Source organism: Mustela nigripes, chromosome 14 (assembly GCF_022355385.1).
Source record: "Mustela nigripes isolate SB6536 chromosome 14, MUSNIG.SB6536, whole genome shotgun sequence".
Taxonomy (NCBI): domain Eukaryota; kingdom Metazoa; phylum Chordata; class Mammalia; order Carnivora; family Mustelidae; genus Mustela; species Mustela nigripes.
This window is the reverse complement of record NC_081570.1, coordinates 40,329,799-40,356,485: the sequence shown is the minus strand read 5'-3', so window position 1 is coordinate 40,356,485 and position 26,687 is coordinate 40,329,799. Positions and strand designations below refer to the sequence as shown.

General features: G+C 36.0%; 1 protein-coding gene and 1 non-coding gene across 2 annotated transcripts in view; one reads left to right on the top strand and one right to left on the bottom strand.

Annotated features, from left to right (window-relative positions):
* The window catches only part of FAF1 (Fas associated factor 1), a 537,816-nt gene that overhangs the window by 60,107 nt on the left and 451,022 nt on the right, over positions 1-26,687 (top strand). Inside the window, exon 2 of the mRNA XM_059374699.1 lies at positions 1,931-1,999. Coding sequence (XP_059230682.1) covers positions 1,931-1,999 — 69 coding nt within the window. The remainder of the gene's footprint in view (positions 1-1,930; positions 2,000-26,687) is intronic.
* On the bottom strand, positions 22,166-22,271 carry LOC132002302 (U6 spliceosomal RNA). The gene has a single exon (XR_009399804.1). It is a non-coding gene; the product is annotated as a U6 spliceosomal RNA (small nuclear RNA).

The following is a 26,687-nucleotide window of genomic DNA, read 5'->3' as shown; positions in this document are numbered from 1 at the left end:
CTCCCAGTCTATGGCTTGCCTTTTCATTCTCTTAACAGTGTCTTTCAAAGAGCAGTAGTTCTTTCTTTTAAAGAAGTCCATTTTATAAATTTTTTGGGTTTTGCTTTTGCTCTTGTATCTAAAACTCATGAAGATTCCTTCCTATGTTTTCAGTATTAAAGATAGAATGAAAGTCATAAATGTAATTGAAAAATTTTTAGTATCCATGTTAAAAAAATTAAGGAGAAGCAGGTGAAATTAATTTAAGCATTTAAAAAAAAGGATTTTATTTATTTTTATTTATTTGACAGAGACACAGTGAGAGAGGGAACACAAGCAGGGGAAGTGAGAGAGGGAGAAGTAGTCTTCCCGCTGAGCAGGGAGCCCAACATATGGCTCAATCCCAACACTCTGGTATCATGACCTGAGCCAAAGGTTGACACTTAATGACTGAGTCACCCAGGTGCCCCTAAACATTATGTTTTAATTAGGCCAACATTTTCAAAATGGTTGTCTCAATACACATTGAATAGAAAATTATTATTTTTATGATATTTAAAGATTTTATTTTTAAGTAATCTCTGTGTCCAGTGTGGGGCTTGAACTTATAACCTGGAAATCAAGAGCTGCATGCTCTACCAATTGAGCCAGCTAGATGCCACACAAAATTAATAATAAGTATTTACATTTTTATTTTTGTACTGAATCCTGTCCTCATGTGTACTTAACATAGCACATCTTAAGTCACTTGAGGCACATTTCAGGGTCTCACTAGCCATGTATTTCTAGTGGTCACCATAAGCAGATGGCACAGTTCTGCAAGTCTTAGAGTTTTAGGTTTTACTTTAAATCTGTTATTTAGGGACGCCTGGGTGGCTCAGTTGGTTAAGCCGCTGCCTTCGGCTCAGGTCATGATCCCAGCGTCCTGGGATCGAGTCCCACATCGGGCTCCTTGCTCAGCAGGGAGCCTGCTTCTCCCTCTGCCTCTGCTGCCATTCCGTCTGCCTGTGCTGGCTCTCTCCCTCTCTCTCTCTGACAAATAAATAAAATCTTTAAAAAAAAAAATCCACCAATTCTATTAAAAAAAAATAAATCTGTTATTTATTTTAAGTTAAATTTTGTATAAGGTATATAAGGTATGGATTGCATGTCTTTTTTTTACATGGTTGTCTGTGAGAAACTTTTTTTTTTTTTTTTTAAAGTAGGCTCCAGGAGCGCCTGAGTGGCTCAGTGGGTTAAAGCCTCTGCCTTTGGCTCAGGTCATGATCCCAGGGTCCTGGGATAGAGCCCCGAGTTGGGCTCTCTGCTCAGCAGGGAGTCTGGTCTCCTCCTTCTCTCTCTGCCTGCCTCTCTGCCTTCTTGTAATCTCTCTCCGTCAAATAAATAAATAAAATCTTGAAAAAAAAAAAAAAAAGTAGGCTCCATGCCCAGTGTGGAGCCACATTGAAACTTTTTATAGGGGCGCCTGGGTGGCTCAGTCGGTTGTGTCTGCTTTTGGCTTAGGTGATGATCCCAGGGTTGTGGAACAAGTCCCTGCTGAGCAGGGAGCCTGCTTCTCCCTCTCCCTGTGCCTGCTGCCCTGTCTACTTGTGCTCTTTCTTTATCAAATAAATAAATAAAATCTTAAAAGAAAAAAAAAAGAAACTTTTTAGTAAAAGTTGTTTTGGGCAATTAGAAATCTCCAGATCATTCTGGGCTCCAAAGTTCAACATTTAGATATGTTTTCTTTTATTGCTTTAATTTATTGTCTTTTATTTCAGTGTAATGTAAATTTATTTTATAATTAACAATTTTGAAACCATATTTGTAAAATGTTCAGAAGTGTTAGGTATTTAGTGGCTTTATTCATATGCCTTTTTAAAAGTGAAATAGCACGTTTATGCTTTTTATTTTTTTAAGATTAACCTCTTCATTCCCAAAGTTGTGTCTAAAATTCTCACTTTGCTTCCAGGCATGTACTGGCATTGAAAATATTGATGAAGCTATTACATTGCTTGAACAGAATAATTGGGACTTAGTGGTAAGTACTTTTATTTTTGTTCTTTTTTCTAGCTTTATTGAGATATAACTGATGTATAACATTGTTTAAATTTAAGGTGTATAGTGATGATTTGATACACATACATATTTTGAAATGATCATCGCAATAAGGTGAGTTAACACATTCATCACTTTATATGGTTACTTTTTTGTGTGTGGTTAGAACTTCTAAGATTTACTTTTTAAAGCTATTTTCAAGTATACAGTGTAGTACTGTTAACTGTAGTTACCTTGCTATACATTACATTGCCAGAACTTACTCCTTTTATACTTTGAAGTTTGTGTTCTTTGATCACTTTCACTCACTGTCCCCCATCCCTAGCAATCAGCAATCTAATCTGTTTCTATGAATTCCATTTTCTTTTAGATTCCACATGTAAGTGAGATCATACAATATTTGTTTTTCCCTCTCTGAGTTATTTCAAGAAATTTTTTCTGTTTTTTGGACCAGTAATCAAATTTTATTAATTCTTCCATGTCTTTATGTTCTTTATAGGTGATTTAGCATATCATAGCCCATTTATAACTCTAATCTAAATGAATAAACTCTGAATGTCTTTAATATGAAGTTTGTATTTAGTTTAGTAGTAAATTACTAAATTATTATGAATTCTTAGATAATTTGAACAATTCTTAAAGTTGTTCTCTTATGTTACTATGAATTAAGGTTCCTCTTCTGTAATATTTTGGTGCAGATGCTTGGTAGGAGAGAAAATGCAGAGTTGTCTGAATGTCAGAATAATTCTATTTGATGTTTTCCCTTCACTTTCTGGGGCTCTCACTGATGAGCATTCCTTTCTAAAGCTATTAACTCACATTTTGTTGTGTGTGTGTGTTTTTTTTTTAATTTTAAAAATGATCTTTGGAGAGTTTATTATAGAAGTGGTTTAGGTTTTTGAGTGGGGGAAGGCACTAACTCAAATCCTGGCACAGCACTACACATTCACAGAATTGTAATTACAATTGCAAGGCAAACTAAACATGAATTTTTTTAACAGTACAGGAACAGTACTGGTTGTGTTGGGATGACACAGGTGTCCCTGAGTGCCTTTGAAGTCCTAAGAAAGTCTAAATTACTATTTTGAAGAAGTGTTATTTTCAAAGGTCAAAACTAGAAATGTGTGCTTATAGAACTGAAATTAGATATGTAGATATAATCAACTATCAGTTGTCTGTATGTTTTGTGTAGATTTACTGCTGTTAAAATTTTTACTTAAAATATAAAAAGCCTCTATTATCTGCTTGTACAATTAACACTTTCTAATGTATTTTGCAAGGGTATTTTCTCTTAATTGCATGGTTAAAATTTTTTTAATATAAATGAGGTAATTCTAGTCCTACGATTTTGTAATCTGCACTTTTCAATTAACAACCTGTCACGAATGTCCAGGTAAATGTGGCTAACTGCTCATTCTTTATAATGTTCATTTAATGTTTACATGGTATGCTGAGGGGTGGTTGTAACATAATAATTTTACCAATCTGTTCTATGCTTTTAGATACTTAGGATTTTTGCAGTATTTTGCTATTATACACACAACTGTAGAGAATATTCTTGGATATTCTTCCTTGCATACTTAGCTATTAATTTTCCTAAAAGATAATAAATAAATTCAACTCATATGTGTATTTCTGTGCCAAATTGTGTGTGTGTATGTGTGTGTGTGTGTGTGTGTGTGTGTTTGGTATTTATAGTTAAATTGCCTTCCAGGATAGTTTCACTAATTTAAATCTTTATCAAATATACACATTTTTGAGATTGCCTATTTCATTAAGCCAGAGCTTCCTTATTTTTCATATAGGGCATGTTCAGGCACTTGTCAAAATTTATAAATGTTTGTATGACCTGACTCCAAATCCATGCTTTTACCATATTATAATCTTTTTAAAAAATATTTTTATGTTCTTTTAAAAGAAGTTTTTGCGTTAATCACTTGCTGCTCATCATAACAAGTTCACTCCATAATCCCCCACATATTTCACCCATCTCCCCTGTCCACCTCCCCTCTGAGGTGACGATTAGTTTGTTCTCTATAGTTAAGAATCTGTTTCTTGATTTATGTGTGTTTCTCCTTTTTTCGCCCCTTTGCTCCTTTGTTTTGTTTAAGTCACACATATGAGTGAAATCATATGGTATTTGTCTTTTTCTTACTGATTTATTTCACTTAGCATTATACTCTATGGCTCCACTAGTTGTAAATAGCAAGATTTCGTTCTTTTTTAATGGCCGAATAATATTCCATTGTATGTATATACCATATCTTCTTTATCCATTTGTTGATCAGTGGGCATTTGGACCACTTCTGTAATTCGGCTATTTTAAATAATTTTGCTGTAAACCTTGGGGTGTATGTATGCCTTTGAATTAGGGTTTTTGTAATCGTTGGGTAAATACTCAGTAGTGCCATTGCTGGATTGTAGGGTAGTTCTATTTTCAACTTTTTAAGCAACCTCCATACTGTTCTTCAGAGTAGCAAAAATAAACAGTTGGGACTGCATCAATATAAAAAGCTTCTGCACAGTGAAGGAAATAGTCAACAGAACTAAAAAGCAGCCTGTGGGCTGGGAGAAGATATTTGCAAATGACATATCTGATAAAGAGTTAGTATCCAAAATCATAAAGAAATTTTCAAACTCAACACCCAAAAACCAAAAAATCCAGTTAAGAAATGAGCAGAAGTCATGAGGAGGCGCTTTTTCAAAAAAGATATCCAGATGTCTAATAGACATGAAAAGATGCTCAACATCACTCATTGTCAGGGAAATAGAAATCAAAATCACAGTGAGATACCACCTCATACTTGTCAGATTGACTAAAATGAACAACACAAGAAATAACAGTTGTTAGTGAGGATGCAGAGAAAGGGGAACCCTCTTGCACTGTTGGTAAGAATGTGAACTGGTGCAGCCACTCTGGAATACAGTATGGAGGTTTCCTCAGAAGTTAAAAATAGAACTACCCTATGATCCAGCAATTGCACTGCCAGGTATTTACCCAAAGGATACCAACATACAGATTCAAAGAGGTACATGCATCCCAGTGGTTATAGCAGCATTATCAACAATAGCCAAACAATGGAGAAAGCCCAGATGTCCATTGACAGATGAATGGATAAAAAAGAGGTCACACACACACACACACACATGCCATACACACATAATGGAATATTACTCTACCATCAAAAAATTGAAATCTTGTCATTTGCAACAATGTGGATGGAGCTAGAGTGTATTATCCTAAGTGAAATAAGTCCGAGAAGGACAAACACCATATGATCTCACTCGTATGTAGAATTTAAGAAAAGAAACAGATGAACATATGGGAAGGAGAAAAAAGAGAGAGAGAGAGAGAGAGAGAGAGAGAGAAACAAACCATAAGGGATTCTTAATGATAGAGAACAAACTGAGGGTTGATGGAGAGAGGTGGGTAGTGGATGGGCTAGATGGGTGATGTGTATTAAGGAAAGCACTTGTGATAAGCACTGGGTGTTGTATGTAAGTGATGAATCATTGAATTATACTCCTGAAACCAATATTGCACTGTATGTTAACTGAAATTTAAATAAAATAATCCTAAAAATAAATGTTAATGTTTTCATGGCAGTGAATTAAATAAATAAATGTATGTATGTATGTTTGGTAGAATTTGCCTTTGTTTTCTTTGTTGGTCTTTTCCTAGCTTCTTTACATGTAGAGTTAGGTTGGTTATTTGAGATTTTTTTCTTGCTTCTTGAGGTAGGCCTATATTGCTGTAAACTTCCCCCATAGAAGCACTTTTGCTGCACCCCAGATGTTTTGTCACTGTTTTATTTTACCATGTTTCCATGTACTTTTTAATTTCTTTTATTCCCTGGTTGACCCATTCATTATTTAATAGCATGTTATTTAACCTCCATGTATTCATAGTCCTTCGAGATTTTTTTCTTGTGGTTGACTTCTAGTTTTATAGTGTTGTGGTCAGAAAAGATGCATGGTATGACCTAAATCTTTTAAAATTTGTTGGGGCTTATTTTATGGCCTAATAGGTGATCTGTTCTGGATGATGTTCCATGTGCACTTGAAAAGAATGTGTATTCTGCTCTTTTAGGATTGAGTGTTCGGAATATAACTGTTAACCCCCCCCCCCCCCCCGTGTCATTTAAAGCTGTTTACAGTGATGTAAGTGGGTTGTTAAAATCCCCTACTGTTATTGTATTACTGTTGATTAGTTCCCTTATGTTTGTTATTAACTATTTTATGTATTTGGGTACACCCATGTTAGGTGCATAAATATTTATAATTGTTATATCTTCTTGTTGAATTGTTCTCTTTATTATTATATAGTGTCCATCTTTGTCCCTTGTTATAGTCTTCATTTTAAAGTCTGTTTCATCTGATATAAGTATTGCTACTCTGGCTTTCTTTTGACATCCTTTCACATGGTAAATGTTTCTCTGTCCTCTCCCTTTAAATCTGCAGCTGTTTTGGTCTGAAGTGAGTCTCTTGTAGGCAACCTATAGAATGGTCTTTTTTTTTTTTTTTAACCATTTTTTTTTTCTTTGTCTTTTTTTTTTTTTTTTAATTTATTTGACAGACAGAGATCACAAGTAGGCAGAGAGGCAGGCAGAGAGAGAGGAGGAAGCAGGCTCCCCGCCATGCGGGGCTCGATCCCAGGACCCTGGGATCTTGACCTGAGCCGAAGGCAGAGGCTTTAACCCACTGAGCCACCCAGGTGCCCCCTTCCTGTGTCTTTTGATTGGAGTGTTTAGTCAGCTTATTCAAAATAATTAGTGATAGAAATTTATGTTTTAAAGATCTTATTTATTTGACAGACAGAGATCACAAGTAGGCAGAGAAGCAGGCAGAGAGAGGAGGAAGCAGGCTCCCTGCTGAGCAGAGAGCCTGATGCAGGGCTCCATCCCAAGACCCTGGGATCATGACCTGAGCTGAAGACAGAGGCTTTAACCCACTGAGCCACCCAGGTACCCCAATAGAAATGTATTTATTGTTTTTTTATTACTGGTATTGTGCTTGTCTGAAGACTTTCTCTGATCCTTGCTTATCTTCCTTTCTTTCATTTGGATTTCTTTCTCTTTATTCTTTGTGGATTACTAGTTTTTGGTTTGTGGTTACCATTAGGTTTGTATATAACATCTTGTTCATATAGCAGTCTATATTACATTGAGGGTTAAGTTTGAACCCATTCTTCCTCCTTTCCTCCTCATGTTTAGGTTTATGGTATCATATATTATTACATCCTTTTATATTGTGAGTTCCTTGACTGGCTTTTTAGAGAAATACCCATTTTTCACTACTTTTGTGTTTCCTACCTTCATGTTGCCATTTTTTCTTTGTCTTTCATTTCTTTCAGTGTCCCCTTTAATATTTTTTGCAGGGCTTGTTTAGTGGTCTTAAATTCCTTTAGTTTTAGTTTGTCTGGGAAACTCTATCTCTGTTTCTGTTGTGATTGATAGCCTTGCTGTATGCAGTATTCTTGGCTGCAGGTTTTTCCCATTCAGCACTTTAAATGTAAATGATGCCACTCCTTTCTGACATGGAAATTTTCTGCCGAAAAATCCACTGACAGCTTTATGGGGTTTCCTTTGTATGTAACTGCCTTCTTTTGTCTTCTTACATTTAATATTTTTCTTTATCAGTATATTTTGCCAATTTACTGCTTTCGTTGATTTTGATGGGGGTTCTCTGTGTCTCCTGGATCTGGATATCTGTTTCCTTCCCCAGATTAGGGAAGTTTTCAGCTATTTTCTCTTCAAATAAATTCTCTGTCCCCTTTTTTCTCTTCTCTTCTGGGACTCCTTCAATCTGACCACTATTATGTTTGATGGAGTCACTGAATTCCCTCAGTGTATTCTCGTTTTGCGTAATTCTCTTTTTTCTTTTGTTCAGCTTGATTACTTTCCATTACTCTGTCTTCCAGGTCCTTAATTAGTTCCTCTGCCTCTTTCGGCTTCTTGTTCATTCCATTAGTTGTGTTTCTCATTTCATTTACTGAGCCCTTTATCTCTGCTATTTCTTATCTTTGTATTAATTGTCTCACTGATGTCTATCACTTTTTTTCTCAAGTCCAGTGATTATCCTTATGATCATTGCTTTAAATTCTCCATCAGTCATGTAATTTGTATCTGTTTCGCTTAGATCTTCATCTGTGGCCTTGTCTTAGTCTTTAATTTAGAACAGATTCCTCTGTCTTCCCATTTTGTCTATGTTTCTGTGCCTTTTTCTGTGGAAGGAAAGTCGATATCTCCTGTTCTCGAGAGTAATGGCTTCATGGAGAAGCCCTCTAGTACCCCATAGCATAATCTCTCCTATTGCCCAGGACCTGGTACCTCTGGGAGTGTCTCCATGAGTGCTGTGTGTGCTCTCCTGTTCTGTGCTGACCACTGTATCCTTTAGGTCAGTTGTCTGCAGAGGGTCTCTTTGCCTGGTGTGAACAGTGTTTGGTCCTTGGCCTCAATGTGGCATGTTTTAACTAGGTGTGCTCTGGTCTGCTTGTGAAATAAGACCTGTCATTGCTGTCACTGGAACCAAGGCCTTGCAAAACTCCAGGGTATGGAGTCATGGTGTTGGTAGTGGTTTGGTGGGTCTTCTTGGGGAGAGGCCTGCCCCCTTTGAAGTGTGGTTCTTCTGGAAGGTGGGAGGCAGGGCTTGGTTTAAGCAAATTAGGTAGCAAGTGTTAGCACTGTGCTGCTTCCCGCAGGTGGCCCTTTGTTCATGCTGCGGGGTGGGGAAGGGAAATGCCACCTGCCAGATCTTTTGTTTCTGGAGGGATCTCTCTGTGAATGCTGCCTCTCTGGGACATGCTCTGGGATGAGCACGTAGCTGGTTTACTATGTGCCTCAAGTGCTCTTCAGAATGCCATCTCCATGCTGTATGTCCATGGGTTGTTTATTCTGCTTTCTGTTTAGGAGCAGCCACAGTGTCCTTTCAGCTCTCTCAGATGAAAGGATGTTGACCTTCAAAACTCCAGGCTTTAAGCTCTGCTGGGTTTAAGAACTCCCAAATTTGGGCCCTGTTGCTTTCCAAGCCAGTTGCTATGGCCTTTTCATTTTCCCAAGTGCTCTCGTATATTATTAGTCTGATCTCTCACCCTTCTCTGCACTGCAGTGGCCATGATCTGTGTTTGTTTCCCAACCTATGTCTCTGAACTTTGTGGCCTCTTTTCTTCCTTTATTTGTGGAGTTTGTTCTGCCAGTCTTCAGGCTGGTTTCTGGTGTATTTTGGGTTATTCGATAGTTAGTTTTATTTGTGGGACGAGGTGAACCTAGGACCCTCCTACTCTGCCATCATCCTCCTAATCCATTGTGTTATTTTCTAATTATTTTTAATTATTAAAGCGCTGTATAGATGATATGTACATGATTCCTGTGTGGAGGTGGGAAGTGTCAGGACCTTACTCAGAATAATGTCCCAGATTTCTAGTCTTGAGGTTGTTGTTGTTGTTTTCAATAGCAAGTGCATTACTTTATTTAGTGTATTTTTACGGTGTCCTTTGAAGAGGCTGATGCAAATTGTTGCTTTAGATTAAAAATCCCACTAAGCCACTCTTGCATGGTATTGATAAGAGGAATATGAGGATAAGAGGAGTTAAGTGAGGTCATGTGCTTGGAATAATGGACTACAAGTCTTTCATCTGAAAATTACCATTTGGGGGTAATATAAATTCTTTCCTAATGTCCTTCTGTTGGTCCATGTTCATTAGCTTTGAAGGGTAAAACGTCACTTGGTTCTGCATATTTTCTTAATCCAGTCTATCTAGGATACTGCAAAGGACAATTTTTCCTTAAATAATTGAATGGTAGAAGTACTCTTCAACTATTTCTGAGTTAACTTGATTTTGGAAAATATTGTAAAAGCACTTGGCTTAAAAACACTGACGTTAAATTTCTGTAGAAATGTAATTCACACTTTAATGGGCCCAAGCAAAAGCATTAGGCCATCTCTCACAACCTTAAACTTAGGGTTTCTTTTGAAATAAATGTCCTAGGTGGCTTTTTTCTGGAAATATACCATCTTTATCCACCATAATAATTTGCTGTGCTGTTTAACTATCTGGCTCTATACATTTTCTCGTTTTCCTATTTATATGACACTTAACTTTATCTTGTTGTTTTTAAAAAACAAAACTTGAACATTTTGAATAACTCATGATTCAAACTTTTCATTAGGTTCATGGAACTTTTTTATATGATGTTTTATATATTTTGCCTGTGCATTGTTATTTTGTCTTTCTAAATTATGATTATCACTGCTCTATATTTTATGGACCCTTATGGAACAGTTTGCATAATTTGAGTTTTAAACCTTGGAGATGTCTATATTTTAAATTGCCTGTATGCATCAGTTCAACCTCTCCTCCTCTGTTTTTGTGCCTGTTTTGCTAGAGAAGTATAGAGGAATTTGAGTTTAGGTACCACAATCTGGGATTGTGAAGATTTTAAGAAAACCCCAGAACAAAAAACTAATTATGTCAGTACTGAGTGCTTACAGTGTATCCAAATTTATGCTACATATAGTGGGAGCTTAAAAATATTAACAGTATATGGTATATGACTTCGAGAAGTATACTGAAAAATTGATAAGACGTATGATCTCTTAGACATGTATGTTATACTTAGAAATGGTAATGACTTCCTGAGAAATAATGATTATGCATATTTTAGCTATTTTATAGATCTAGACACATAAGTAAAAATATTTCTATATAGATATGTAGGAATTTAAGTCACTAGTCACTTACCCTGATCCTGTACCTTATTTTCATTATATAGCTATTGGTAAACTAGTTCTTCCAAACCCTGTTTTAAATACTTCCCAGTTGACTGTATTTATTTTGGGATAACTGTAGGTTGGGTTATATATGCTAAAATTCTGAAAGCAAAATAACATGAACTGTAATTCTATTGGGAAGTATCTCAGGCTGTTTTTTTATTTGAAATGAAGACTAGTTGAACTCTGCTTCCTCCATCTACCTCAGTCTTTTGAGTTTTCACTTTGTCTTGCACTTATATTTAAGAGAGGATTAATGTTGTTATAGTTGATTCCTTCCTTGCAGATGAGTATTTTCAGTTTATATACTGAAAGATGAATATGTAAGGAAGCATTATTGCCAATGGAGTAGAATCTTTTACCAAGGGATTGCCTTCTTACATGCAAGCATGCTATGTGATCACTATAAATTCTAATCTAGATCCAGAATTGACCCAGTGTTCCTTTTCATGTTTTCAGTATAGAAGAATTTGTGCCAGTAGAGAATAGCAATCTATACAGTTTGTGTTAACTTTGAGTAATCAAAATGTGAGGCAATTAACTAGAGTGAAAATTGGTTGCATTCATCTTGAATCAGGGGCCCTGCTCCTGGATTTTCAAATCTCTTGTCATTATTTTATTGAGTATAGTCTAGGTTGAGTTACTTCTTTCTGAACTTCTGAACTTCTATATATGAAGTAAGCTGTTTGGACTAAATTATAGTCAAAATCTCTAGATACATGAAATATTTATGAAGAAGTGATTTATGTCCTAATTCCTCTTGAGATTCTATAAAAAGAAGTCAAATGTGATTTGCTTATAGTAATATAAGCAAATGTTTTAGTAGAATTTCATAAGTGTTTGAAATACTTGTACACATACCATTTTGTTTAATCTTTTTAACAACTTTATGATGTAGATAATGGCAAGACAAGATGCATGCCAGTTGCTTCATAGGTCTGTATATATGAAACTCCTTCAATAAAATAAAATTCCCAGTAAGCTCTAGAAAATCAAGGAAAAGATATTTGACATATATTTGATAACCCAGTGCTAAGTGAAATAAAGTAAAAGTAAATGTTAACCTAGTCCTACTGCATTTTAAGTACTCTGTGCTCTTAGGAAATGATTTTTGAACTTTGCACTACTTCTGCCCTAGTTTTCTGCCTGTGCTGACATAGCTGTTTTGCTGAAGAAAGACTCTATTCAGTGTGCTTGTATTTATCTTTACTATGTGTTTCAACTTAAGGCAAAAATGAAACAAATCAGACTATTTTTGGATCATTACTGAATTGCTGTTCTACAGCGATAGATTTGTATTAATAGAAGTTTATAATAAATTGATTAACACTGAAAAGTCAAATGCAAGGAAAATTACCATGCACATAATTTGTCTAATTTTAAGATTCACTGAGGTGCCTTGAGATATTTTCATTCTACCAGTTTTCACTTTTGAATATATCCTAGTGATTATCCTAAAATTCCTTAGAAAAATTTCTTCTACTACCCTACATAGGATGTGGTTATAGAGTTCCTTGAGTGTGTACTGCTTTTCTATTTTATACAGTGTTGTGAACACCTGCAGTTTTATGAATGAACTAGTTAGCCAGTGATATAATGAGTCTCTGTTGTCATCAGAAAGCAGCCAAGCATTGAGTGCTGCCCTTCATCAATGGCCATTAGACACTGGCTTATATTTACACAGATCCTTGCTATGACAAAAGAGAAGCTATTATGAAGGAATTATCTCATTTTATCAATTTCTCCTCCTTTGCTATAGCCTTCTTTGTTTCTTTTCTTTTTTTTTCTTTTTAAGGACTGCAAGGCCATTGTTTTACAGAAGTTTTCAATTTTTTGCTTATAATTTGTCTACCGTCCTGTGTCTACTGTCTTGTCCTTTTATTGAGGGTGTACTTTGTGCTAGGTGTCATGTCAGATGGTTTACCTGTATTATTTCATTTAATCTTCACAGCAGTTCCAAAAGGTGAATAGGCTTTATTTTATAGATGAGAAATTGAGGCCCTATAAAGTTAAGTAAACTGCCCATGCTTGTGCCTCTATTTGGTAAGGAATAAAACTGTGATTTTGAACTCTTGTCTGTCAGTCCATAGAAATGTCCGTACTTTGAAGTCATGGTTTACAATTACTAGATTTTCCATACCCATTTCTTTTGCTCCTTTATTTTTCTTTCTACCACTCACTGCTAATTTCATATTGTCAAATGAAAGAACTCTAGTTACATACTAGTACTTTAAATATGTTTATGCATTGTTTTCAAGTAGATTCCAAGTTTCTAGAAGAAAGGGATTATGTTTCTTATTAATTTTGCCTTGGCACCTGACCACTTGTTTAATAAATGTTTATTTGACTGATTGCTTTTATTATTAGTACACTTAAATTTTTAAGTCTGTTTTCCATCTCCATCATTTGCATATTTGAAAAGTCCTTGCTATTAAGATTTCTGACTCTTACTGCTATTACTATTTCTTATCTGGCATAATGAAGTTTGAGAAAAGAGGGAGGAAAACCCAGATACCCCAAGGAATATGATTGGGCTGATTTCATTATTTCACTAATAATATTTAGATGGTCTTCTCCTGTTGTAGCTCTTTAAGTGATATGTTTCACAAACAAATTGTTTCTGTTTTTTCCCCTTATGTTTATTTCTGGTTGTGCTATCATAAAGAAAGCCCCTCACATGAACTTGTATTTTTGAAGTTTTTCATCAGTTCTGCATCTTAACAGAGAACTTAAGTAGAGTGAAAGACCATTGCTATTTCAGGGCACCTGGGTGGCTCAGGTGGTTAAGCATCAGGTCATGCTCTCAGGGTCCTAGGATCAAACCCAGCATCCAGCTCCCTGCTCAGCATGGGGTGTGCGTCTCCTCCCAGTCCCTGCACCACTCCCCTTGCTCATTTGTGTGTGCTCTCTCTCTCTCAAATTCTGAAATTTTTAAAAAAATGACTATTGGTGTTTAAAGTGTGATTAAACAGATATGAAAGAATTGTTTTCTAGGGACACCTGGGTGGCTCAGTTGGTAGAGCGTCTGCCTTTGTTTGGCTCAGGTCATGATCCTGGGGTCCTAGGATCCTGTGTAGGGCTCTTTGCCCAGCAGGGAGCAGCTTCTTCTTCTGCCTGCCACTCCCCCTGCTTATGCCCTCTCTCTCTGACAAATAAACAAAATCTCTGGAAAAAAAGATATTGTTTACTACTTTTCAGAGGAAACTTAGTTTTTACAAACATGAAATTCTCAGTTTACTAACCTCACTTTACCAAAACAGAACTGAGGTCTTCATTTTTACCCCTGACTGCAGCTTGACTTTCTGCTTATTTTTTCATTGGATTTTGCTCTGTGTTGTGTGACTTTTCCTTTAAATATAATCTAGTTCTAGAGTTACTTCCTTGCATGAACCAAATACTTCTTTTATAAAACTGATGGTAGGTAAAAGTTTAGAGACTTTAAGACCTAGTAATAAAGTGGTATGCTAATTTGATGTTAGTGGATAGTGTCCATTGTTAAATGAAATTTGGAACTGTGGCTAATATTTATTTATTTATGTATGTATTTATGTATGTATGTATGTGTGTGTGTATGTATGTATTTATGATTTCTAGTATACTTGCCTAACCTGTGTTTCAGAACACAGAGTTAAACTATTTAATTGAAATCATGAGGAGTCAGCTCACTGCAGTAAAACTAAGCTAAAAGCTTCATGCTAATTCTGAAAGAGGTAGTATATGCTATTTAAAGCTTGAACATTAAAAGAAAATGAAATTTTAAAGGTTTTGTATTTAAAATTATTTAATTCAATTGGATGCCCTTTGATCTTTGATATTTTGTAAAGCTTACTAACCTACAGGTTAGCTTGCTTTTAAAAATGGGTTTATTTTCCCCAAGTGCCTTGCTATATTATACTCAGCTAACTTATTTATGTCATTGGAATTGATTTAAACAAAGTATTGCAGCAAAGTCAGTGGTTAGTTAGCACACCTGTAAATGTGATGACTTACAGTTCCTCTTGCTGGTTCTGAGGATCAGCGGACATAAATCAGTGTGTGCTTAGAAAAGAAAAAGTAATATGCCAGTTAGAATTCCCATTTTCTTTTTTAAAAATATTTTATTTATTTATTTGACAGAGAGATAAAGGGACATAGCACAAATAGGCAGCTCTGCAGGCAGAGGGAGAGGGAGAAGCAGGCTCTCCGCTGAGCAAGGGCCTGATGCAGGGCTCAATCCCAGGACCCTAGAATCATGACCTGAGCTGAAGGCAGCCACTTAACCGACTGAACTACCCAGGTGCCCCTAATATTCCTATTTCATAATTCTTTATACTGACAGTTTTTAAAAAATTTTGCTACTTAACAATAATATACTTTCTTAACAATTATAGTTACACTTCTGTACTTTTAAGTAAGAGGTAGTTAAAATGTTTGCATAAAAATTTTTGCTTTCTAATACCTCCCTTGGTTGTCACTTTCTTCATTCTTACTAATTTTTTTTTTTTAAAGATTTTATTTATTTATTTGACAGAGAGAGATTACAAGTAGGCAGAGAGGCAGGCAGAGAGAGAGAGGAGGAAGCAGGCTCCCCGCTGAGCAGAGAGCCCGATGCGGGACTCGATCCCAGGACCCTGAGATCATGACCCGAGCCGAAGGCAGTGGCTCAACCCACTGAGCCACCCAGGCGCCCCTCTTACTAATTTTTTAATTAAAAAAATTTTTTTTTGCATTAAGAATGCTTAACATCTACTCTCAGTAATAACTTCATTTTCTTTTAATAACCTATTCTTGGATTTTGTTGTTTGGTTTGTATTTTGTTTAACTTGATGTTTTAGTAATTTTTTTATATTTTTGGTGTACTCCTCTAATACTTCTTCCTCACTTGTGCATGGATTTCTCCCCAGCATATACTTGTTCTGTTTTAAAAACAAAGTTCTGTAGTTCTTCAGATACCAAGGTACTCTAGGGTAAACTATGTTTTATCTATATCCAATTTAGTTTACAGGAAGCTGAGCAGTGGAGTTGTTTCTTGAATACCTCTATTAACAGATTTTGGGCCGTCTTTCATATCCTCTATCATTTAGCCCTGCCTATTCATTATGAATGAGCTTCCATAACTCTAGAGCATGTATGACTTCATACAGCCAAATTAGCCTATAATCTCAAACTTGCCATAGGTATTCTTATTGCCAAGTTCATGCTTTTCCTTGTTGATAATCAGATTTTATCCTTCCTTTAAGGCTCACTTGAACTCTAATCCTTTCTGTTTCCTAGCAGCCTCTTCACTCAGTGAGAACCCTTGTCTCTGAAGCTTTGTATCCATTGTTGTGATACTACTATTCTTTTAATACTTCGCTTTTGCTCCATTTTTCCTCTTCCCTTCACTCCAACATGCGGACATATACACACACACTTTTAAAGAAAATGTTAATATCGTTAAAAGAATTAAAATGACTTTCATCTAGGGGTATTTGGGTGACTCAGTCGATTAAACGTCTGCCTTTAGTTCAGGTCATGATCCCAGTGGCTGGGATCCAGCTGAGATCCAGCTTAGCTGGGAGCCTGCTTCTCTCTCTGTCTGCCACTTCCCCTGCTTGTGTTCTCTCTCTTTCTCTGTGTCAAATAAATAAAATAAAAAATGACTTTGAATTAGAGTGTTTAAGGAAAGACATTATGGGTAAGGATACATATTTATTGATATATATACCTAGAAAAATGCATTATGTTACACCTTTAATAAATCTATGGTTAGCAACTGTGTAGAAGCTATCTTTGAAGATAATTGAGTAGTTCTAATGTATTGCTATATTATTGCTAACATGTTGGCATTTTTTTTTTTTTCTAAACCAGGAAGTTTATTACCTTTTTCTGAATGTCAAAATTGAGGTATAGTTCTAGAGACCAGTAGTCTCCATAGGCATAGGTCTGTATTTTAGGGATATGGCAAGTCTAATAGCACTCTCATAAATTATAGGCTTGAATTTGGATTTATATTTTCTTCTTAGTAATTGATTTAATACATAGAGGATGAATATTTTCAAAACATACAGTGACTGATAATAACATGTTTATTAGAACATGAGGTTATTTAAAAATGTTAAGGAATTATAGAAGAGTTGCAAAATAGTTCAGGGTTCTTAATACCCTTTATCAAACTTCTGTTAACATTGACATCTTACATAACCACAGTGCAGATGGGGAAAGTTGGTAAAACTGGCACAATACTATTGGTAGTTTTAGTGTAATACTTATTACAATAGTACTTTTATACTATTGGTACAATATTATTAACTAATCTATGGACCTTATTTGAATATCACTAGTTATTTTACTAATGTACTTTTTAAAATTCAAGATCCAATCTAAAATCCACAGTGCATTTACTTTTTGTGTTTCTGTAGCCTTCTCCAATCTCTGACAATTCCTGTTATTCTTTGTTTCATGACTGTGACACTCTTGGAGGGTACAGATCAGGTATTTTGTAGCATATTCTTGAGTTTGAATTTCTCTGATGTTTTCTTATAGTACACTGAACATATCTGTAGTCTTGGAAAGAATATCACAGATACGATTTTGTGCCTTTCTCAGTGTACCAGAAGGTACATGATGTCAGTATGTCTTACTACTGGTGATGTTAATTTTGACATTGTTTTAGGTGATGTTTTCTAGGTTTCTTCACTGTGGTTACTATTTTCCTCTTTGTAATTAGTAAATATCTTTTGTGGAAATATGCTGAGACTATAGAAATATTTTACTAATTTTATGTCTTCTATTGATTTGCTAATATATTTCTCATGAAATTATTTATAGTAGTTGTCCCAGGTTTTACAAAATAATCTTTAAACAATCAGAATCTACATTTAAATAATAATACACTGCTCCATGTTTAGCGTTGATGGCCCTATAGCATTGTATTTCCAATTCTTCTGTCCCATTTTTTATATTGTTATTGTCATGTTATTTTATTTATTTATTTATTTATTTTTTAGATATTTTATTTATTTATTTGACAGACAGAGATCATAAGTAGGCAGAGAGGCAGGCAGAGAGAGGAGGAAGCGGGCTCCCTGCTGAGCAGAGAGCCCGATGCGGGTCTTGATCCCAGGACCCTGAGACCATGACCTGAACTGAAGGCAGAGGCTTTAACCCACTGAGCCACCCAGGCGCCCCTGTCATGTTATTTTAGTTTTGCAAATGCTATAAACACAGTATGTTGTGACAGTTTTTACTTCAGGTAGTCACTTTTCTTTTAGAACAGTAAAATTTAAGGAGAAAATAATTTTATTTTACTTACATTTGTTAACTTTCTTTGAGTAGATTTAAATTTTTGTCAGGTATCATATTCCTTCTGCCTGAGCTACTTCCTTAATATTTCTTGTAGGGTAGGTTTGGTGGCAATAAATTCTCACAGTTTCTTGTTTTTCTCAGAAAGTTTTCATTTCTTCATTTTTGAAAGGTGCTTTCAGTGGGTATGGAATTCTGGGTTGACAGTTTTTTCTCCCTTCAGCACTTTAAAGTTAAATGTTACTCTCTTATTTTCTAGCTTGCATGGTTTCTGGAAAGAAGTCTATTTATTTTCTAATATTTGTTCTTCTGGCTGCCTTCAAGATTTTCTCTTTGTGGTTTTTCTTTTCAGCAGTTTGAATATGGTCTGCCTGAGAGAGTATGTGTGTGTGTGTGTGTGTGTGTGTGTGTGTGTGTGTGTGTGTGTAACTTTTGTAGTTCTGCTTCATTTTCTTGGATCTGGTTTTTTTTTTTTTTTAAAGATTTTATTTATTTATTGGACAGAGAGATCACAAGTAGGCAGAGAGGTAGGCAGAGAGAGAGGAGGAAGCAGGCTCCCCGCTGAGTAGAGAGCCCAATGCGGGGCTCAATCCCAGCACCCTGGGATCATGACCTGAGCCGAAGGCAGAGGCTTTAACCCACTGAGCCACCCAGGTGCCCCTTGGATCTGGTTTTAAAGATTCTTTTTTCTTTTATTTAATTGAGATTAACATTACATGTAGTTAAATGTATTAATATGTACAGGTCAGTGGTATTTAGTATATTCACAGTATTATGCAACTGCAAGCTCTCTTTAGTTGGTTTTGAAAATTATTATTTTTCTCTTTTTTTCTTCTGTATTTTTGACTTTGTGTATATTAAATACAGTAGTCTTTTTTTTGTTTTGTTTTAAACACAGTAGTCATAAATAATACAAACTTGAACTGTGTGGGTCTGCTTATCCATGGATGTTTTTTAAAAATATAGTACAGTACTGTAAATGTATTTTGTCTTCCTTATGACTTTCTTAGTAACATTTTCTTTTTTTTAAATTTTCTTTTCCTTTTTTAAAAAGATTTAATTAATTTATTTAACACACAGAGAGAGAAATCACAAGCAGGCAGAGAGGCAGGCAGAGAGAGAGGGGGGAAGCAGGCTCCCTGCCGAGCAGAGAGCCGGATGGGGGACTCGATCCCAGGACCCTGAGATCATGACCTGAGCCGAAGGCAGAGGCTTAACCCACTGAGCCACCCAGGCGCCCAACATTTTCTTTTCTTTAGTTTACTTTATTGTAAGAATATAGTATATTGTACATAGAACATAGAAAATATGTGTTCATTAACTGTTTATGTTATTAGTAAGGCTTCTAGTCAACAGTACCCTATTAGTAAAGTTTTTGTGGAGTCAGAAGTTGTGTGGATTTTTGACTGTGTGTGGTGTTGGCACCCTAAACTCCCCTGCATTATTCAAGAGTAACTGTAGTTTGATTTTATCCTACAACTCTTGGATTCTTTTTTTATGTTTTTTCCCCTTCTTTTTTTCTTTGTGTTTCAGTTTGGGGAATTTCTTACATTCCTATCTGCAAGTTCACTGATTCTTTCCTTGACTATGTTAATTTAAGCCTGTTGAAGATATTCTTTTCATCACTGTTACAGGTTTTTGTTTTTTGTTTTTATTCTCCAGCATAGTTTCCAACTCTGCTTAAATTACTCATCTAGTCTTACATGTTATCTGTTTTTTTCTGTTAGAGCCTTTAACATATTGTTATTTAAATATACTTAACTATTTAACGTATTCAGTAGTCATTTAATATTCTCTGACAATTTTAACATCTCTATCGTTTCTGAGTCTGTTTCTGATGACTGCTTGTTTTTGCGTGTGTGATTTTCTGGCCCTTTGGTATGTTTTGCAATTTTTTTCTTGAAGTTGGACATTTTACATAGGATAGTAGAAACTAAGATCTAGATATGGGCATGCCTTTTTTTTTTTTTTAAATGCTAAAAGACTTTTGTGCTGGTGTTTTGAGTTGATCTAATTTTGAGTTGAGTTGGGTTGGATTTGAGATTTATTTCTCTTTTGGCTTTGCTCAGTGAGGAAGATGGAAGGGTCCTGCCAGAGTTTTGTGCCCCTTCCACAGTGCCTGCTGCTATTTTCCCTTTGTTCTCTACCTTACTGGGAACTTTCTCCAGACTGCGAGATTCTTCTTGTGATTTCTTGTGTTTAAGGAGTCAACTGGTTTGTGGGAGTTTTTTGTTTAATGGTTTTTTGTTCTTGTTTTTAATTTTCAACTGCTCCCTTAGCTTTTGTTTTTTCTGTGCTTCAGAGAGGGTATCTCTTGTAAGCTGCTTGTTACTCTGTGAGCTAGACTGGTCGTGGGTTCTGGAAGGTGTCCTCTATTGTTCTGGTAATACTTTGTCTTCTGCAGGCATTGAAAAGGTCCCTGGGTCTTGGGTTTGTGGCCTTCTCCAAGCTCCTGTCTCTCTTTAGGCGTAATTCCGAGCCTAGCAGGTTTTCCTGCCCCTCTCTTTGGGGTAGAGGATTTTCCCTCTTTTTACTTTTCAGATCACTGTAGATATCACACAGTGCCCTAAGGTGACAATGTTTGTTGCTCTTCTCCTCTAAGACTAAGGCTTTTGCTTTGTGAAGGAGATCGAAGGGTCCTGACGGTTTGTGCCCCTCCCATAGTAGCATCTGCTGTTCTTTTCCTTTTGTTCTCTGTTAGTAGAGACTTTCTCAACTGCCAGTTTTTTGTTTTTTTTTTTTTTTCCTGTGAGTACTTGGTGGTATTTACAGAGCAAAAGCCTGTAAAAACTTGCAGATCTCCTATATTTGCCTTAACTCTCATTCACCAGTACACTTTTATTCTTTACAATTTGTCAATCATCCTACTGTAATTCTTATCCTAGCAAGTCAGTGCTCACCTTTTGTCTTTCTCTGCATGTTCCTGTCTTAGATTTTAGGCCAGTTGTTCACCCTGTGAATGGGTTCCAGAAAAGTTACGAACTTGGGTGCTCTCTCTTTCCATTATAAGGTTGGAAGTAATACTCTCTAGTTCTCTAATGATCCAGTGTCATTATTTTGAAAAACTGCTGTCATTTCAGTTTGTTTTTCTTCTTTCCCCAATATATGTTTAGTAGGTGGTTTTAAAATTTCCAGATGTAAGGTCTTTTCTCTTATTTTTTGTTAGTAACTTCTAATTCCGTAGTATTAGATTTCGAGAGTGTTGTTTATAACATTGCTACTTCGTGAAGATTGTTTCTTCGTAACCTAACATATGATTGATTTTTGTGTGTCATTGGCTCTTGAGACAATGTGTGTTCTTTATTATCAAAATGTAGATTTTAATATATATCCGTAAGATCTTCTACCTCCTTTCTTATGTTTTGTCCACTTGATCTGCCTTGTATTGAGTGCTATACTTAGTCTACTATTATTAGTGTATTTCTGTGTCTTTTTAAATATCCTATAGTTTTCTTTCATGAAGTTGGTTGCTGTTTTATTCCATGCATGCATATTCATTTTTTAAAAAGATTTTGTTTATTTATTTGAGAGAGAAAGTGAGAGAGAGCGCATGCATGCACTAGAACCACTAGAGCCGGGAGGGACAAAGAGAGAGGAAGAAGCGGACTCACTGCTGAGTGTGGAGCCTGACTCAGGGCTCAAACCCAGGACCCTGAGATCATGACCTGAGCCAAAGTCAGACACTTAACTGACTGAGCCATGTGGGTGCCCCATGCATGCATATTCATAAGAGTAATAACTTCATTGTGAGTTGTGGCTTTTTAGCATTAAAAAGTGGTCTTTGTAAATAAAAATGACCTTTGTTTTATTTAATACTGGATGTTTACTCCTACTCTTTTTTTGTGTCCATTAGCTTAATTTTTTTTTTTAAAGCTTTTATTTATTTGACAGAGAAAGAGAGAGAGAAAGAGCACAAGCCAGGGGGAATGGCAGGCAGAGGGGGAGGGAGAAGCAGGTTCCCCACTGAGCAGAGAGCCCAGCACAAGACTCTGTCCTAGGACCCCAGGATCACAATCAGAGCTGAAGGCAGACACTTAACCGACTGAGTCACCCAGGGGCCCCCCCAGTAGCTTGATATTTATTCATTCATTCATTCATTCATTCATTCATTCATTTATTAAATATGGAACGCTTCACTAATTTGCGTGTCATCCTTGCGCAGGGCCATGCTAATCTTCTCTGTATCGTTCCAATTTTAGTATATGTGCTGCCGAAGGGAGCACAGTAGCTTGAGTTTTAAAAATATTTTGTTTTTAGTCATTTTGTTATTTCGTTTTAAGTGAATCTCTTGTGTATAGCATATATAGAGTCTTGTTTAATGAGCCAAATTTAAAATGTTTTTTTAACAGTTATGTCCATTCATATTCACTAATGTGATAGATGTGTTTGGTCTCAGTGCTGTCATAATATTTTGTAATCATGCTTTGTTGTATTTGCTATGTTTTCTATGAGTTGTATTTTCTTTCTTTTTATTTACAATTATTTTTTCTTAAATTATTGGTATTTAAGAATGCTTATATGTTCTTGTGGTTACTTTTATACTTGAACTTTTTTAATGCTCTTAGCTCATTTTCTTCTTAGCTGTTTACAATGTGATATACCATTTTTAAGTATTATTTAAGCCTATCTTTTGCCTGTATAACAGTCAGTGTTCTTACTCTGTTTTCCTTTTTACATTTAAAAAATTACTTTATACTTTTTCAAAACATTTAAATTTGTCCGTTAGTCTTTCTTCTTGTATCTCACATCTGTTTTAGTGGTGTATATTTATATATTCTTAAAATACTTACCATTGGTCCCTTCACTAAAGTTTTCTTAGTCATCAGTCGGTTAATAAGCTCTTTCCCTAGTAGATTTCTCAAGGGTTGATTACTGCAGAATTCCCTAAGTTCTTAAATGTTGAAAAATTTCTGGTAACCCTGATACTTGAAGCTTGGCTGTATATAAAATCTTTGGTTCATATGTTCTTTAATTTTGCATTTATTATTTATTTAAGAAATATCGCCCCCCCACCCCCGTAAAGATTTTATTTATTTATTTGAGAGAGACAGAGAATGAGCAGGGGGCAGGGAGAGGGTGAGGCAGAAGGAGAGGGAGAAGCAGACTGCCCGCTGAGCAGGGAGCCCCATGTAGGGCTCCATTCCAGGACCCTGGGATCATGACCTGAGCCAAAGGCAGTGGCCCAAATGACTCCGCCACCCAGGTGCCCCTAATTTTGTTTTTAAAAACCTTCTGCTTCATTGTCTTGCTTTATATATTGGTTTGGAAACTGATACCATCTTAATCCTTGCCTTTTTAAGTTATCAATCTTTGCCTGGAGGCTGTGAGGATTTTATCTTTATATTTGAAATTTAGTAGTGTTAGTAAAATATGTTTCAGACTTGGTCATTCTGAATTAATATCCTCTAGGCATCCACTGATCTTATTATAGATTAATAATATATAATAAATATATATGTTATATATTATATATAACATATATTCATGTCTGTTTTTAGAAAGCTTACTTGTAGTTGTTTAAAACTTATTTAAAACAATTTTTTTTAAAGATTTTATTTATTTATTTGACAGACAGAGATCACAAGTAGGCAGAGAGGCAGGCAGAAAGAGAGAGAGGAGGAAGCAGGCTCCTCATGGAGGAGAGAGCCTGATGTGGGGCTCAATCCCAGAGTCCTGGGATCATTACCCTAGCCAAAGGCAGAGGCTTTAACCCACTGAGCCACCCAGGTGCCCCTATTTTTTAAAATTTTTATTATTATTTTTTTAAGTAGGCTTTATACCCAGTATGGAGCCCAGTGCAGGGCTGACTCATGATCCTGAAATCAAGACCCAAGCTAAGGTCAAGAATTGGATGCTCAACTGATTGAGCCACCCAGGCACTCCTCTTAGATTTTACCTTTAAATTTTAGTTCTGTTCCATTTTTTTTTTTTGTTGTTGTTGTGTCAGGAACTTGACAATATGAATATGACTACTTTGTCTCTCTTCTACTCTAAGTTCTTCATTTCTGATCCTTTTTCTTTTTTTGCTATGTTATTTTTATTCTTATGGTTGTTTTCCTGCCTTTCTTCAATTCCCCTCATGAAATTTTGGTTGGCATCTATTTTCCCATGGGTACCTTATGACTTATCCTTCATTTCTGAGAATATCTTATTTTTTTTCCTTTTTCCTGGGTCCCATCAGCTTTCTTTCCTTTCTTCTACCTTTTTGATTATTTTTCATGGTTTTAAAATTTTCTGATTGAAGATGGTTTTTCCTCAAATGCTTATTTAAATAAGTATGTTTGTTTGGAGTATTAATTTACAGCTTTTCTGTTTCATGGTAGTTTTTTGGAAGGGAATTTTCCTCAGTAGATACATATGAAATTTCATTTCCCGATTTTTTTTTTGGAATAGCTCATATATATTGGTTAGTTTGTGTGTTTTTATGTTCATTTTTATGGTGACAATATGAATGACAGTATTTTTAAAATAATTTAAATGGCGCCCTCTTCTGTCAATTTAGCAAAGCTCAGATACTTAAGCCAGTTTTTTGGTTGATTTGTTTTGGTGTTTGGAGGGGAGTTGAAGAAGAGTGATAAAAAGTAATGGGAGCGTTGACTTTATGATTCTCTTTTGTCTTGTAAGACACTAGACTTTCCCATTTTGCTTCTTTTCCCCTTTACCACTTGACTATCAAAGGGAGACTTTCACTTTGTTTTTGCTTTTTTTTCTTTGTAGTAGCTGTGTGTTTTTTAGACTGCCCCTTTAAGTCATTCCTCCCCCTTTAAATTATGCCTTTTTAAATCCCTTTCCTGTAATCTTTGCTATGATCTGTCTATACCTTTTTATTTTTTTATGTATTTTATTACATTTTTAAAAATTTTAAGATTTTAAAATTAATTTATTTGAGAGAGAGCAAGAGCAAGCAAGAACATGAGTTAGGGGGAGCGGCAGGGAGAAGGAGAAGCAGACTACCCGCTGAGCAGAAGCCAGACAGGGGACTCTGTCCCAGGACCCTGGGATCATGACCTAAGCCGCTTCTCCAGCTGAGCCACCCAAGAGCCCCTGTTTATACCTTTTTAATGTTTTCAGACAGACAGAACTTAAGCTCTTAGGCAGTAGTTTAATCTACTTCTCTAGCTGTAGTTGTAATCTTCTCTTAGGCAGTAGTTGAATCTACTTTTCTAGCTTCCCTCTGGAGGCCTGTCTTCTGAGGTAGGGATGGGACAAGGAACATGAGAGACCATATACTGGGAATTGGTAATTTTCCTCTTTTTATTAAAAAGGAAAAAGGAACATGATCAACAAAAGGAACATGTTCCTCACACTTATTTTGAAATTTCAATATTCTCCTTCTGCAATTTCAATATTTCTCTTTCATGTTGAAGGCATGATTTTTGTTTAGCTTTATTTGCGCTTTGGTGTTTAGTATTGTTTTGGATGATGTAATAGTCTGGCTCCAATCAGGATGTAGAAAACCACACAGTAGGTTAAAAACAAGTGAATTTTAATATAATGAATTATTAACTATGATAAAGGAATAAGTATAAGATATGAGAAAACTCTATATTGTAGTTTAGGACTAAGAGAGAGTACCTAAAGAAGGACAAACTTAGAAGGGATTCAAACATTTTTGGAGAAGTAGTTCAGCCCATTGAACAGGAGAGAAGTTCACTCTTTCGCCAGACCTGAACTGGTTTGTAGTCATTGGGTAAGTACCCTCTGGTGGAAGATGGGGGAGCAAACTAGCCATCAGTAGTGTGGGTATGCCGCGGGCTTGCATGGAGTTGTGAATTCTCTGATCACAGGTAGGACAGGGGACTTGAAGGAGCAGCAGTGTGGTTCGAACCCTCTGGCCGCAGGCAGCCATGCACAGGGACTTGGAGGGGAGGTCAGTGGGCAGAAAACCTCTGGGCAGTTTTCCAGTTGTGAAGGCTATGGAAAGATTATCCGTAAGCCAAGACTGCATGGTTGTAGACAGACCATGTTCTGGGCTCATGACTGGGGTAGAACTCCATTGGGTGTCCTCACTTCCCACCCATTTTGCCAACACCTGTGCTGCAGCTGGAAACTACAGGAAAGAGACTTTTTTTCTTGGCAGTGTTCTGTAGTCTGTACTGACAAGACACTGTGCTCATTTTAAAAGAGATGTCAAGGAATTTTTTTCTTTTAATCACCAAAAGTAGTTAAAGTATATGTTCAGATCTAAGAGTCAAATAAATCACACAGATGGAAATATTGGATGACAGATAGTTGGGCAGCCTCTGTTGATTTTAGTTACCTGGAAGTCCCACCAAATTTTATGTATCTCTACTTTTTTTATTATTAAGCTCTTTATTTGGAATGCCATCCTTTGGTGCTTCAGATCTTTGTTTCCTCCCAGCATGTCAAAAATTTATCCTGTCTCAGGCACCCTTTGTTATAATCTTGACTTTAGCTTTTTCATTACTAATCACTGCCACCTCTCTTATACTCTTAATTTCAGGTATCCCTCATTCCTATCCCCATCTCATTCTCTTTGTTTTTATTTTATTTTATTTTATTTTTTTAAAGATTTAATTTATTTAAGACAGAGATCATAAGTAGGCAGAGAGGCAGGCAGAGAGAGATGGGGAAGCAAGCTCCTTGCTGAGCAGAGAGCCGGGGGCTTGATCCCAGGA